At 31.8% G+C, this 14,624-nt stretch overlaps 2 protein-coding genes across 3 annotated transcripts; both read right to left on the reverse strand.

The window, feature by feature from the left end:
- Positions 1-4,655: 4,655 nt before the first annotated feature.
- LOC105129472 (transcriptional regulator SUPERMAN-like) lies at positions 4,656-5,879 on the reverse strand. 2 transcript variants are annotated; one of them, XM_011031555.1, is made up of 2 exons: positions 5,757-5,879; positions 4,656-5,534 (listed from the first exon to the last, which is right to left on the reverse strand). In XM_011031555.1, the coding sequence occupies exon 2, from the start codon at positions 5,508-5,510 to the stop codon at positions 4,863-4,865; it is 648 nt and encodes a 215-aa protein (XP_011029857.1). In that variant the 5' UTR covers positions 5,511-5,534; positions 5,757-5,879; the 3' UTR covers positions 4,656-4,862. The 2 variants fall into 2 exon arrangements, with proteins under 2 accessions (XP_011029857.1, XP_011029856.1); XM_011031554.1 differs by having other exon boundaries at positions 5,659-5,879.
- A 6,051-nt stretch (positions 5,880-11,930) lies between these two features.
- On the reverse strand, positions 11,931-14,066 carry LOC105129474 (serine/threonine-protein kinase BLUS1-like). The gene has a single exon (XM_011031556.1). It carries the CDS (start codon positions 13,854-13,856, stop codon positions 12,228-12,230), a length of 1,629 nt encoding a protein of 542 aa, XP_011029858.1. The 5' UTR covers positions 13,857-14,066; the 3' UTR covers positions 11,931-12,227.
- Between the last annotated feature and the right edge of the window lie 558 nt (positions 14,067-14,624).

Below are 14,624 nucleotides of genomic sequence, written 5' to 3' on the forward strand. Positions count from 1 at the left end.
GATTTATCAAATCTTTGCCTTTTGAGTTATTTAATGAGTAGTTTTTTTTTTTTTAATGAATCATTGATTATCCATTTTTTATTTTTTTTTCTTATTTTCGTTGCCTATATTTCAAAATATATAAAATAATTATTTTATTTTCTTTTAGTATTTAAAATTACAAACTTATACGCAAGATATATTTTTAATATTAAATAAAAAATAATTCTTTTTTATATATAGATATTAGAACGGTTAAGTTTTTTACACGATGAAAAAAGAATCTTCTTATCGAGAATGGTTTTTTAAAAACTTTAAACATATCAATAATTAGAAAACACAACAATATCTTAGTTTATATAAAATAATTAAACAATACAGCTTACTTCGGATAAGATATCTTAGAGGTGCTAACACTTTCTCTTTACACAACCAGTTCTCTTTTTCAAACTTTAAGATTAGTTAGAGTTGTTAGTGATTAAAATATTAGATGACGACTCTGATTCTTATTTTTTTTACTAATAAAGGATAATAATGTCCTGTCCATTTCTCCATCCTATATCATGATTTCAGGAGGATGATTACCGTAATGCCGTACATGTGCGACATAGGTAAAATATTATAGCTATTTTTTATTGTTTATCATTTCACAATTCACTATGAATTGTAATAGTGATTTTTATAATAAAAAAATTTGATTGGATTGTCAAGTATGTTTTTGCATAATTAAGTTCAACTCATAGCCAAATTGAATTTTTTTTGGGGATGAAGGTTGAATTGAAAGATATGGGATTAAAGTGAAAAAATATGATAAAATAGGTGGCGTGTTTGCAATTTGTTTGAAAGATTCATTTTAACCCCTTATATTTTTAAGTATTCGATAACTAATCCTTATAATTTTTTAGAAAAACATTTTCGTATTAAACTTTATTTTCATCTTTTTTAGTTAATTTTTGAAAAACTAAAGTGTGTAGGTAAAACACTATAGCCATCTTTTACTATTCATCATCTCATAGTTCATTAAGGGTTGTAATTTAAAAAAAAAATCAATTTGAGCTTTAAACTTTTTTATTTTGCATAATTGAGCCCTTTTAAGACCTAATTTTAGCCAAATTGCATATTTTTTTTATGGGGTGAGGTTTGAATTGAAAGACAGAGAGCTGAAGTGATAAAAAAAAGGTAAAATAGATGATAGGTCTTTAATTTATTTAAAACACTCGTTTTAGCCCCCCCATCTTTTTAAGTTGTTCTATAATCAATCCCTATAAATTTTTTTAAACAATATATTTTAAGACTAAACTTCATTTTTCTTTTTTTGGAGTCCTTTTTTAGGCAAAGGAGAGGGAATCACTGGATTCTAGCTTAGAGAGAAAAAGTTGTCATAAAAAAATCTTTTAACCACTGAAATGGTTGAATCTTGTGTCAAAATATTCCATATAATGATGAGACTTAATATTAGGTTTTTTTTTCACCTAAATAACAAATCTAGGCTTAGAAAGAGTTTTGGTTTATGGTTGATTTCGAGTTCTGGGCTATTTTTTTTTATGTTTTTTGGGTCATAGATTGATTTCACAAATTTTCTAGGTTGTTTTCTATGTGTTTTAAATAAAAAATAGATTAAAAACAAGTTTTTGAGTTAAAATACAAAACCTAAAGGCTCGAGCGCAGGCTTTTTTTTTTTTATTGTGTTAGGTGCCAGACCTGACTTACCATGCCCAACAACACATGGCCTCATTGCTTTTTCTTTTTTAATTTTTATATTAATTTCTTTTTTATATGTGTTTTTTAAAATAATTTTTAAATTTATATTTTAATTAATATCCCTTCTTTATGATTTTTTCAAGTATTTTAGCCTTTTTTGAATATCAATTATTTTTTAATTATATTAAGTACGTTTAATTTTTTCATAGGTCAGTATGATTCATCTATAATTTTTTGAATACTTTATATAGATTAAATATTTATTTTTTTAATATCTTTAATATATGCTGCATAATATTTTTTTTCTTTTATTTTCTTCAATAAATTTTATGTATATGTGAATCGCTATTATAAATTGATTTTCATAAACAATTTCATTAAATACAACGAGGTAAATGATTCGTGTTGCGATATTAAATATCTTGATTTACATTGATATTTTGATTTTTCCAATTATATTTTTATTTATCATTAATTTATTTTTTTCTTTATTTATTTACACAATGATTTTGATGTATTAGATACATGTATAAGTCTTTAGATTTACATTCATGATTTTTTTATGTAAACATGTTCAAAGATTCTATATGTTCAAGTCTTTTTTATCATGTACTGATATTTTTAAATTCATTCTTATTTTTATAATTTTTTTTCTTAACTCTTTTATTTTTAATTTCACTATTCAATTCAAGTTGATAATATATTATTTTATTTATTTATTTTAATCTTTATTGATCGGTATATAGATATATATGTGTGTGTGTGTTTTCTCATTTGCTATCCTTTTTTTCCTATTATTTAAATAAAACCAATTTATTTAGTTTATTTAGTTGGTTGGAATTATAACTTAAGTTATTAAATTATTATTTTTTGTAAACGTGCTAAAAACATTTAAATATTTTACTAAAAAAATAATGCGGACTCACAGTTTCAATGGAACACCAACTTAATATAAAGCTATATCAATGACTATGGCGTGGTCAATTGCTAAACTAACCATTGCAAAAAAAATAAAAATAAATGAATAAAAATTAATTTCAACACAAGTAGAATTGTGATTGTAAAAATTGAAAGATTTTCTTTCCGCATAAAGTTTAAATGAATTCGCACGACGCCTATATTATTTGTCTTCACAAATACAAGATTTTTATTTGATGATATCCTGAAAGTATATACATATCAATCAATGATTCACAAGCTAGAAGAAGAAGAAGGCGATTTTGCTCATATAAACTGAATGTTGAAACTTGGATCACTGAGGCTGTTTAGCTTTGCATGTCTACCTGTTTGCTTAGTTGGATTTCAAAATACATTTGGCACAAAAAAATATATGATTTTTTTAAATGTTGTTCAATAAAAAATACAAAAAAATAATTTTAATATATTTTTAAATAAAAATCACATTTAAAAAACACAGTAATTACAATACTAAACGTAGCCTACCAAATTGGTAGGTGGCTAATTGACTACTGGACTCTTTGTTCTCATGTTTCTTCAATGCACTTGAAGAGAGAAAAGATCAAATGGCATGATGGCTTTTGCACAGTTTACACTTACGAAGTAGGTGGTGGAACTTGGTTCCAAGGTCTGCCATCATGATTGAAACAACAGAGCATTTGCTCCATGTATCGAAAAAGACTTCTCAAAAAGTTAAAATATAAGTCAATTTCCATCATCTTGTACGTATAGCTGGAGGTTTCTAAGTTTCAAACAAAGCTCGGTGCTTTTCTTCGACATAATCTTCTCCCCATGATATTCAACAAAGACATTTAGCTTCGAAATCTTTCCGTCAACTGCCATGGAGGCAGAGCTGCTTATCTCTAGATTATAATGGAAGGCAAAAGAAGAACAATGATTAAATACTAGAGAAGAAAAAGGAAGGGGTCGGCGGCTTACCATGTGCGATTAATTATACTTTGATTCGATATCAAAGTTGTTTTGATTCAACAGTCAATGATTTGCCTCGGCTAACCTCATCCTTTTACATAATAATTTCAGTTCAAACTTCAAGCCTTACTGTTTTTAGATTAAGAGAGCATCTTAATTAAGAAATTAAAAAACTCTCAAATTAATCTACAAAAAAAAAAATCTTCTAACCTCACCACACAATTTTTTTTATTTGATATATATATATATATATATATATATATATATATTTATTTATTATTTTATTTTTTTGTTGTATATCATAGTTCATGCAACATCATGTAATCTCACTGCTAGTTTTTTCCCCCCCATTTTGATATATTAATTTATATCAAAAATTAAAAATAATACTATTTTGATAAATTTAAAAAACAACATTTGTATATCATTTCCGCACATACTCATAAAATATAATTAATAACTTTTGTCAACCAGCAAACCTGCTGTTAATTTGCTACACATCCCTCGCTTTAATTTTGGTTTGGTGGCTATAAATCGCTCAGAAATCTGTTGGTAGAGCAGGAAGACCTCCTATGTTTCTCTATTCCCATCCACCTCTACTTCTTCTTCTTCTTCCATATTATCTTTCTTCAAGAATCCTAAACTGCATGATCGGTCTCTTTTTTGTTCAGAATAATCACAATACAGTGTAAATACATCTACTGGAAGAGTTATATTTCTTCCATTTTTAATTAGAATAACTCCTTTTGTTGTTAAGTTACAGTTAACCTAACAAGAACCACAATCCACGCTACCTACAAAGGAGAAAAATTACAAAAAAAAGAACAAGAAGAAGAAGCCGACATTCTTTTCATGGATGAATCATCAAAATTCTTCATCTCACACCCAACGGCTGTCTCTCTCTCTCTAAAGAAATGGGAGATATCACAGTCTAAATTAACTGAAGCTAAACATATATGCTATATACAAAAGACAAGAGTTATACTAGCTGAACTATATAATATGCTGACAGAAAATCTAGATAACATTATTACTGACATGATTAAGCGAAAAAAGAGACTTGATAACAGAACAAATAACATGTGAAAATCAAAGTAAAAGAAACACGAGTTCTAGGCGAGGGACAATATTAATTGGCTTTTGAAATTGATATCTCCTTAACTTTGCAAGAAACTATGGAGGATTAATAACTAAGCAATTAGACATCTTATAATACATAATCTCACAACTGGTGCAACTACAAGCTTCCAAGGTTTAACGTGTTAGTTTGCGTTGATGAGGCTGCCCATGTTCACCTAATTAAGAGATCCCAGTCGAAGTTCCAAATCCAAATCATCCTTGGAGTCACTGGCAAGACCAATATCCAAATCTAACCTCACAATCTCACCCTTATTCCAGATCTTGAATCCATCTTGCCGTGTGAAACCATCGAAGTTTTCAAAGAAGGATTTTCTGCTCCCGTTTGTTGTTAAATCAGAAAGGTTGGGGCTTGAAGGGTCGAGAGGGTTACCACCAACGGTCCATTTCCTGACTTCGGAAGCTAAAGATGGTGTAGATAGTGCAGTAAGAGGAGGAGTAACCAAGGATGGTATTGTGCAATTGAATGGAGTACAGAAACTAGGGTTAGGGTTCAGGTTAAGGGTCAGAATAGGATACTGGTCATCCCTTGGAGGTGACAGTCTCAACCTGGCTCTGTCTCTCCTATGAACATTCATGTGACCTCCAAGAGCTTGAGCAGATTTAAATTCCCTTTTGCAGAAGCTACAAGTGTACAATCTTGGAGGCCAAGAAAGCCCACCAAGATAATCATGTCCATTGCTTTGGCAGCTGCAAAAGTTCCATGAATCTCTAAGCTTCTTCTTCTTGTCATTGTCGTTGCACGCTTTACTTCCAATATTACTATGGCCGTTCACGTTGCTACTCAAACTTTTCCTCTCCATCATGAGTTCTTTATGGTTAAGGGAGACCTATCAAGATAGAAAGAAAAAACAACAACAGTCTAGCTCAAATCATATCGCAAATAACAAAAGTAAAAAACCCGTCTCTCAAAAGTTAAATAGTACAGAAGAAAGAGAGAGAAACAAAACTGACCAAATCATGCACACTATATATAGAGTTGGGTTTTGGATTGAGAGGGAGAGAAGTGGAGATTAATAAAGTTGAAGCAAAGAGCACATCAAATTCCCAACCAAAAGCTGAAGATCCCATTAGAGCTGGTTACCCATCCCCTGCAAAGTGCTCCACATGTTTTGGTCACTGCTTGCTAAATGTACTAAAACCCGGCCCTGCCAGGTTATTACCTTTATGCTAAATCTAGCATGAATTATTGGAGACCTTTCACTTCTATTTAAGTTTTACTAAAGTACACAGTAGCCTTATTTGTGTGCAACGAAAACTGAAGAGCAATGCGTAGATGGCACAGCTCGATGTGCTCGATGACTTGTCTGGATATGATTGGTTGATTTTTAGAATACATGGAAATAACCGAGAAGATAGAGAGGGGGGCCTTGTTTGTTAACCATTGTGATTGAAATTAACCGAAGGTCAAACGAGCTTAATTGGTAGTTTTTTTATTTTAAATCACCACCTAAATATTGGACCCTAGCAACATTATGATAATGATAACAATAGCGAGGAACAAATAATAATTCTGTTGTTTGTCAATGCCCCCTCCACAAGGCTACTGGCTAGTTCATCATGAGATCTTAAATAATGTAGTTTTTTTTTCTAATTAATATAAATATTCTGTCAGCTTGTATATATTTTAATAATATCATGAATCTTAAAATTATAATAATTTTAAAATTTATAAAACTCAAATTAATAATCTTTAAAAATAAATCAAAAATTTTAATAATTAAGTTGCATTCTTCACAGGGACGCAGCAATCGATGCGTCTTAAAATTTTTTGATCTCCTTGTCGAAAATGCGCGGAGTCAGATTTCTTGCATTTTCTTTCTTTCGGTCAGTTCACCAATATTTCTTATTTTCACATTTGTCTTTCCTTTCTAGAATGCTTTTTTTTTTTTTTGGTGAAATGGCTATAATGCATATTCCTAATTGTTTTTTTTTTTTTACGCTTAAGGCCCTATAATCCACAAGCAGTAGTTAAATGCTCTATGGGTTAGTGGTTAGCAAGATAATAAAAATTATATTATTATGAAAAGAGAAGTATTGAATATTAATTTGAAGGGCTTCTCTAGTTCTCTCTTCTAATTAAAACGTTTTTCACACTAAAATATTTTAGTATCTAGAAAAATGACTTGAATCCGTAACCTAAGAACTCCCTGCTCTAAGGTTAAAGATTTATCGATAATTGGTAACATTTTCTTTCGACCAAAAAAAAAGATTAGAAATTGTAACGTTCGTGGACTACACCGATCATCGTATAGGAGTAGTTGCATAAACCCATATTTTTTGGTACGGATTAACGCATATTTATAGCAATGGGTTTATTGTACAAATAATTATCTGATTTTATTCACATGGACGGAACAATAATTTTTTTAAAAGAGAGATTAAATCTTGATCCGCAATCTCGTCTGATATATTAAGATAATATGAAGAGCCTCAGTGCAAAGTTTTACTATTAGAGCTTACGATTTTTAAGATGCAGAGTAAAATATATAAGGTTAATTTTATAATTTTATCTTAAAAAGTTTGATTTATTACAATTAATCTCCATACTTTAAATAATCATTTCAATTTCTCTTATTCATCCCTAAATTTACACTACAACATTTAACAATTTTACCGATGAAAAAATTTCGTCAGCGTAAGATACATATTCTATTGGTAATTAATTTATCAACAAAATTATTAACAAAAATACTCTATCGATGAATATTTTATTGGTAATTTTTTATCCATCGGTAAATCTATTGATAATAAAAAAATATTATTACCGATAGATTTACTGATGAAATAACCATGTAAAAAAAATTATCCTCTTCATTCCGTTGGTATATCCCTTAAAATATATCATTGGTAATTTTGTTGGTAATTATTTAAAAATATTTTTAAAAAATAATTTTATAAATTAATTAAATTAACATAAATCAACACTTTATAATATATATTCAAAATGCTAGGAAAAAAGAAGAAGAAAATCAACTCAAATAAATTTGCAACAAATAAATAAAATGAAAAAAATAAATTCAACTAAAACAATTCATATGAAAAAAATGAAGTTGTAATTGCTAAAAATTTAAAAATCCTATAAATAAATCAACTAAAAATTTATCTCATATGAAAAAAAATTTCACAACAACATTCATATAATTATTAAGAACAAAAATAATAAAAAATAAAATAAAAATAGTGAAAAAAATCATGAAAAAAAAAAGAAAAAAATCTTACCTTAATGTAGTTACAAGTGAAGCTAAGGAGAGAGAAATTTTTTTATAAAGCATATTAATTGAAAAAAAAAACTAAGAGGATAAAAGAAGAAGAAGAAGAAGACACATCCGAGCATGAAGGAAAAAAGAACAGAAAGAAATAGATATTCATATTGATATTTTTACATGTAAAGAAGAAGAAGATGATGAAATGAGATTGTCTCTTATGAAATAAAGGAATTCATACTTTTTATCGGGGCGTGTTAGTGACGATTTTACTGACAGATAATTAAAAATTAATACTTTTAATTATTTCATTAGTAATTGTGTCTATAATATTTAATTTAAATTATTAATTTCATAAAAAGTTTTCAAAAACCGTCAATAATCACCAATGATTTTTCAATCCGTTGGTGATTTCGTCTGTAATATTTAAATAAAAATATTAAATTAATTGATTTTTTTCAGAAAATCACCAAATAACACCAACAACTTTTCAATTCATCAGTGATTTTGTTCGTAAAAAACAATAATTAACAATGCAATTAGAATGTAAACAGTTTTGTAGCTTTCTAGAAAATAGTAGTGGAATTTTTCATCGATGATTCCCTTTGTAATTGATATGATAAACAATGTTTACAGTTTATCAATGATTTTACTAAAGGAATGTACCGATGAAATTTATTCCTTCAGTAATTTCATTGATAAAAATTACATGTTATTTTTTTGCTTTGTTTTAAATTTTTTTTCACAGTAATTCTCTCGATATATACCAAGAGAATATTTTCGTCATTAAAATTCCTTGAAAATTTATTGATAGAAATATTCCCCTGGTATTTTTATTTATATTTATTGATTTTTTGGTAGTGTTAGTGATAATAATTGGAAAAAAGTGTGTAGATTTAAATTTCATCTATAAAATTTATGAAATATCTCACTATCATCTAAAAAATAGTATTAAAAAGGAAAGAGAAATTAAATGTGTTGAAATTAAAAAATGAAAACTTTGAAGAAAAATCACATTTTAAGTGACATTAAACTTTTCTTCAATCTACCATTCCAATTCTATGAGATTTCATTTTTTCTTTTTCCTCGTAGCACTCTTATTAAAGATTTGTTAATAGATCTTAATGAATAATTATAAATATGCATACATCATATGTATGCGAGTGAGAGTGTGCAGAAGAGATAGCTACACTAGTGCTTGCTAGTGTTGGTAATTTTTTTTATCTTATTTGTTTCCTACTTAACCTTCTTCTCGTATTGTGAAAGTTCCTGTTGATAATTTTTATGGGAAAAAAAATATTTTTTTAACTTTAACATAAAAGAAATATTTTCAAAATGATGATTTTGATGTTCAAATTGTTCATGGTTGCTAAATAGGTAATCCATAAACTTTTGGCATGAAATTGCAATTTAGGCATCGTTTTTTGTTACTATTACTGACGAAAATAAATAGAATATGGACCGAAGGCTAGGGAAATTGAACGGATAACAAAAATAGTGGAGGTTAATTGAAACAAACAAATTCTTTAGATGAAACTGAAACACCTCATAAACTTCAGGAGCGTAAATTAAGATTTACCTTTGAAATATAATACGAAAATGATCACAAAAGGAGGGGAGCTGGTTTCCAACAAAAGCATCATCATTGATGAATATTATAAGCAATGTTTGGTCCAAACTCCCTTTCTTTGTATTTTGTTTATTTCCCTCTTTTTTCTCCTCGTTGGATTTCTTGGATCTTGTTTATCTTTTTTGCATATTCAAGGGCTATAACCAAAGAAGATCAGTAGGAGGTATGGTTGCTACAGTATTTATGAGTCCCGCAACCTTTCCAGTTTAATTTCATTCCAGAAAGCTCTGATTTACACAACTCCATGTACTTGAAAGACAGGTTATCTCAGTGCTCCAAGATTTCCTTGCCATTTTCATCTGAAAAGGTGGTAGAGTGAACCCATATGTACAAAAGATCGTGCCACATTTAGCTTATCTTTCTTGAAAAACTAGTGGCTAGTGAGGTGAGCCCATAGTGTGCTAAATATAGTTGTGATGTTATGAGGTTCAACAGCCGAAATTGCAGGGTTTTCCCGCAGTGTAACCCGTTGCCGTCTGCTCCACTCATAATTAAATATTGAGAGCTACTCCAAAAAGGTTTTTAAAATATGAGCCTGCTCCAATGGTGTGGTTTCCAAGTTTGTCATCGACAAAAAAGCAGGAGAAGAAAGACGGGTTCAATATTATTGGACAAAATAAATACTCTTATGTATTTAGTTTAGTTGCTGTTTCAATATAGGAATCGAAATTAAAGTATGCTCCACTGGATGGCTGTCTCTTCAGCCGCTGAAGTTCAGCGTCTAACTACAGTGAACATCTTCATTGACCTTAAAATCCGAGCTAGTGTTAAGAGATTGCTTGCCATGTTCATCTCTGAGAGAAGCATAAAGAGGACACACCTGCTCATAAAGTTTAGACTTGAAGTTTAGGTTAAAAATTGGATGATATACTGTAGGCCTTCTACAAGGAAAGTTTAGGCCTCTTTGTTTGATAATAAGGTTTCATTAACTCAAGCCCAGCCCTCTTTGCAGTAATATTTTCATGTTGCCCCTTTCTTATGTTCATAAATGATTTTGGGTTTTACCACAAACACATAAGCTGGTTCTTACTTGTGCATGGAAGCCAGCAGAGGTGCTGATGGGCTTGTTGCTTATGGTATTCGACGTACAACTGCGCATCATTTATTTTTCAGAAACAGTTGTAAGTTGCTATTCTAAGGTTTTGTAATCCTTGATTTCCGAGTCCAGCTCTCCTTTGAGTTTTTCTTAAAAAAAAAAATTAAGAATCCAAAAGCTGGTTCCACTATATTTATTTTGAGGAGATAGAACGATACGAATTGTTTTTAAAAATAATTTTTTTATAAATATATTAAAATAATATTTTTTTATTTTTAAAAATTATTTTTTACATCAATATATTAAATTGATTTAAAAATATTAATTTGAAAAAATAAAAAAATAATTGTTTTTAAATATTTTTGAAATACAAAAAGGGCTCTATGATTAAACCAAGAAAAGAAAATTATTACTTCTAGATTAATATTCCCCAGCCTACTCATTAAAGAACTCCTACAAACGTCTTTCTTTTCAGTTTACTAGGGACTGAGATTCGTATCTAATAACAACATATGCCAATTAAGTTACTGCTGAACTCTAGTGCAAATTAAGAGGCCACTCGCTAGAGAGAGAATGAGTCGTAGTGGGGTGAAAGGGAATACATATTAAAAAAAAAAAAACGAAATGTTACGGTTGGGCTACTTCAAGCTTTAAAAGATGTCATTGTTGGGCCTAGTCCATCTTTGTAGTGCGTCTCCATTGGCATTACCACCGTCAGTGTTCTTGGGTTGAAGTCAGCCCAAGGGCAGTCTCAGCCACCTCCGAGGACAAGGGCTGTGCGTTGCAGAAACCAGGCTGTTTCCTTCAGCCACTGCCGTTCACAATTTACAATGGCAGACAGCACTTTCTGGACAAAATTATTTCCTTATTTGTGAACTAGAATAAGACAACCCAACAAAGTTTCAATTAGCATGGGTCCAGTTTTATTCCATAATATGCTTCAGGCTTCCAATCCCACAGGCCCAACTTGAAAGAGTGGCAAATCCAATCTGGTAGGGGCTGGGCTAAAATTATAATATGTCCCGATCAACTGGATGTTATCAAAGCTATCCATATGGATATGATTGCAAGCATGAACCTAATCGAACCAAAAAGGAGCATTTTGGATCGCGCACAGAAGCGAGTGTTATTTCAAAGCTATCCATATGGATATGATTGCAAGCATGAACCTAACTGTAAACTCTACCGGCAAAACAAAAGGCAACACTTTCTAGTTTTATATCCAGACAGAAACTTGGCTCCTCTTAGAGCTGAGCCTCATATCAACACACAACACAAAATAGCACTACGTCAAGAGAAGGCACAGACTCAATTGCTGACTGAAAAAAACAACAAATCAAAGTTGTATAAGAGATTGACAGCGAAAGGTCATATTGCATATCATTCATTGCACGTATTAAGATCTACAAAAGGGATCCTACTGAGCCTGAAGACAAAACTGAAAACCAGATCGAAGTCTCGAAGCCAATTTGTCCTCTACAGTTGCTAAAAACTGAAAAGGAACCCAAGTAAATATATAAGAAGAAGTGAACGCTTAGTTTTTCCTTTTTACCAATCCTATGAAATCAAACATTATATGCACAAGTAATCAGAAGCTTGAGACGCCAAAATCCCATCTTCCCCAAAAAGTCAATACATCAATGAAAAACTCTCAATTGGGAAATGAAGCAGCAGAAAATGCACCAGAAATCACGATCTTAATAAACTCCATTTCCATCTCCAGCTTCAAGTTATTTTGCTTCTCAATGTCCAACTCCTCCTTCAGATTCTCACTCATTTGCACCATTTGATCTTCTCCATCAGTCTCCCCTCCCAACAGACCAATTATAATTGCGACATTCCTTCTCTGCTCTTCCAAACTCCTCTTTAATGTCACTAAACCCTCTAACATTGTCACTTGATTTAAACCCTCAACAATTCCTCCCACACCACTCATATTTACACCAATATGATCTCCCACTTGGCTCATCTCTTCTTTAACTGGAGCTGGTGAATTCAGGATTGATGGCGTGGCCGAGTCAACTAAATCACCTGACCCGTCTGACTCGCTGAACTCAATTTTCTTATCTTGAATGATGGATTCACCTCCAAAACGAACCTGTTTCACAACTGAATCATTTTTTGAGTCAGTAGGGAATACTGGGTCAAGCTCGAATCCTTCCTCGTTGAAGTTCCAGCCACTAATCCTTCTATTCTTCACATGTTGAATCACAGAGTCACGATCAATATTCCCCTCCTCTTCTTCTTCAACATCAGTACCACTCTGGCTTGATATCCCACTTGAAACCTTGGCTTCTTTGAATCTTTCTTCAACACTAGGCAACCCATGCAAAACATTTTTGACAAAATAGTCTAATCCTTTACAGTTTTTAAAAAATGAATGCTTCAAAAGCTTTGCAGCAGAAGGTCTCTTTGAAGGGTCTTGGTCAAGACAAGAAGCAACCATATCTTTAAAAGCCTTAGAGAACTTCTTGTTCCTGCAGTTTTTCTTGTGATTCTCATCATGACAATCAGAGAACCGAAACCTCTTTGTTATCTTCATGATCAAAGACTTTGAAGGAGGAAGATGAGACAAAGGAGGGCGACCATGGGCTAATTCCAACGCAGTGATACCAAAAGACCATATATCAGCTTTGAAACTATAACCTGTATGGGAGTGTATAACCTCTGGTGCCATCCAATATGGCGTCCCTGCAAGATCAGTTAACCTCATTCTTGATAAGCAAGACAATGAAGATGACCTTTCAAGGGCGTTCAACTCGTAAATTGAGGCTGATACGCCAAAGTCTGCGAGCTTTACTTTTCCATTTGAGTCTATAAGGATGTTGCCGGCCTTGACATCTCTGTGTAAATGACCTTGATCATGAAGATAAGACAATGCGTTTAGAATTTCCTTGAGAACTACAGCTATGCATGGCTCTGGTAGGCCATAAGGGAAAGAAGAAGAGATTATGGATTGGAGAGAACCAGCAGACATGAAAGGCATAACCATCCAAAGATGGCGATCAACAGTGAAAGAACAGTGAGATTCAAGAATGTTAGGGTGTGCAAGAAGTGACATGGTCTTGGTTTCACGTCTGACACTATCAAAATCGGCTCGAGATTGATCAAGATCAATGCATTTGATTGCAACAAGAGTTGAGTTCATGGGGACGCATATTGCTTTGTAAACTGTGGCACTCACGCCGACACCAATCTCGTCCAAGATTTTGTATGCGTTTGAGTCAAGTGGGTATTGAACCCTTTGGGATTTGGTTATTTGGTCTTGCATGTGAGCCATGAAGCTGGCTATGGCTCGATCTTGAATAGGTTTCTCGAGAGTTTTTTTTTTTTTTTGTTGAATTGTGTATGGAGTTATAGGAAGCTTGACAATGAAGGAGGGTTTAAGTTGGAGAAGATAAGAGGTCCTTATGTGGCATTTTTCCTGAGAACAGTCTTCCTTCTGTCTTGAACCTTCCGGAGAAGGAGCGGTAGGTATTTTGCAGGCGGTTTTCTTGTGAGGTTTCAATGTTGAAAGGGAGAGGCGCCGTTAGAGCGGTGATTGATCTTTATGAAATGAGAGTGAGAGGATTCATGTGAACGTAGCACTGCTTTTTAACAGTATGGTAGGGACTAAAGAGGGAGTGACAGGGAGGCCTTGGGCTTCTTGTAACTAACTGGTTCAGAAATGCAATGATTCATTTGGGTTTCACTTGATACTTGCATCCTGTCACAATACAGGGCAGCTTAACCTTAATCCATTGGGTTTAATCTCCAAATAGTGAACTGGGTTTTATGAATAAAATTGCTCGATCAGCTTGGATCTTGGAGCATCTTTGACTTGTTAATTCAATGCTGTAAAGAACTTGAAAAATAACCTCATAATATCCTAAACAAATAAAATCTTGTGCAATAAGTAGTTAATTAGTATAGCATCGATGCAGAGGATACCCTGCATCCCCAAAAAATGACCTTTCAAGGACTAGAAATATGAGACCGTTATCTATGACGTGGTGCTCATCTGCCTATAATCTCAATTTTCGCTGTCTTACGAGAAAAGGATTTAGTC

The sequence above is a fragment of the Populus euphratica genome, unplaced genomic scaffold (assembly GCF_000495115.2).
Source record: "Populus euphratica unplaced genomic scaffold, PopEup_1.0 scaffold18.1, whole genome shotgun sequence".
Classification (NCBI taxonomy): Eukaryota; Viridiplantae; Streptophyta; class Magnoliopsida; order Malpighiales; family Salicaceae; genus Populus; species Populus euphratica.

Excerpts from the sequence above, each read along its gene's own strand:
- LOC105129472 (XM_011031554.1), bottom strand. The coding sequence starts at position 5,775 with ATGGGATCTTCAGCTTTTGGTTGGGAATTTGATGTGCTCTTTGCTTCA. Across the intron at positions 5,535-5,658 it reads TATATAGTGTGCATGATTTG|GTCTCCCTTAACCATAAAGA; the intron begins GTCAGTTTTGTT and ends CTATCTTGATAG.
- LOC105129474 (XM_011031556.1), bottom strand. The coding sequence starts at position 13,856 with ATGGCTCACATGCAAGACCAAATAACCAAATCCCAAAGGGTTCAATAC.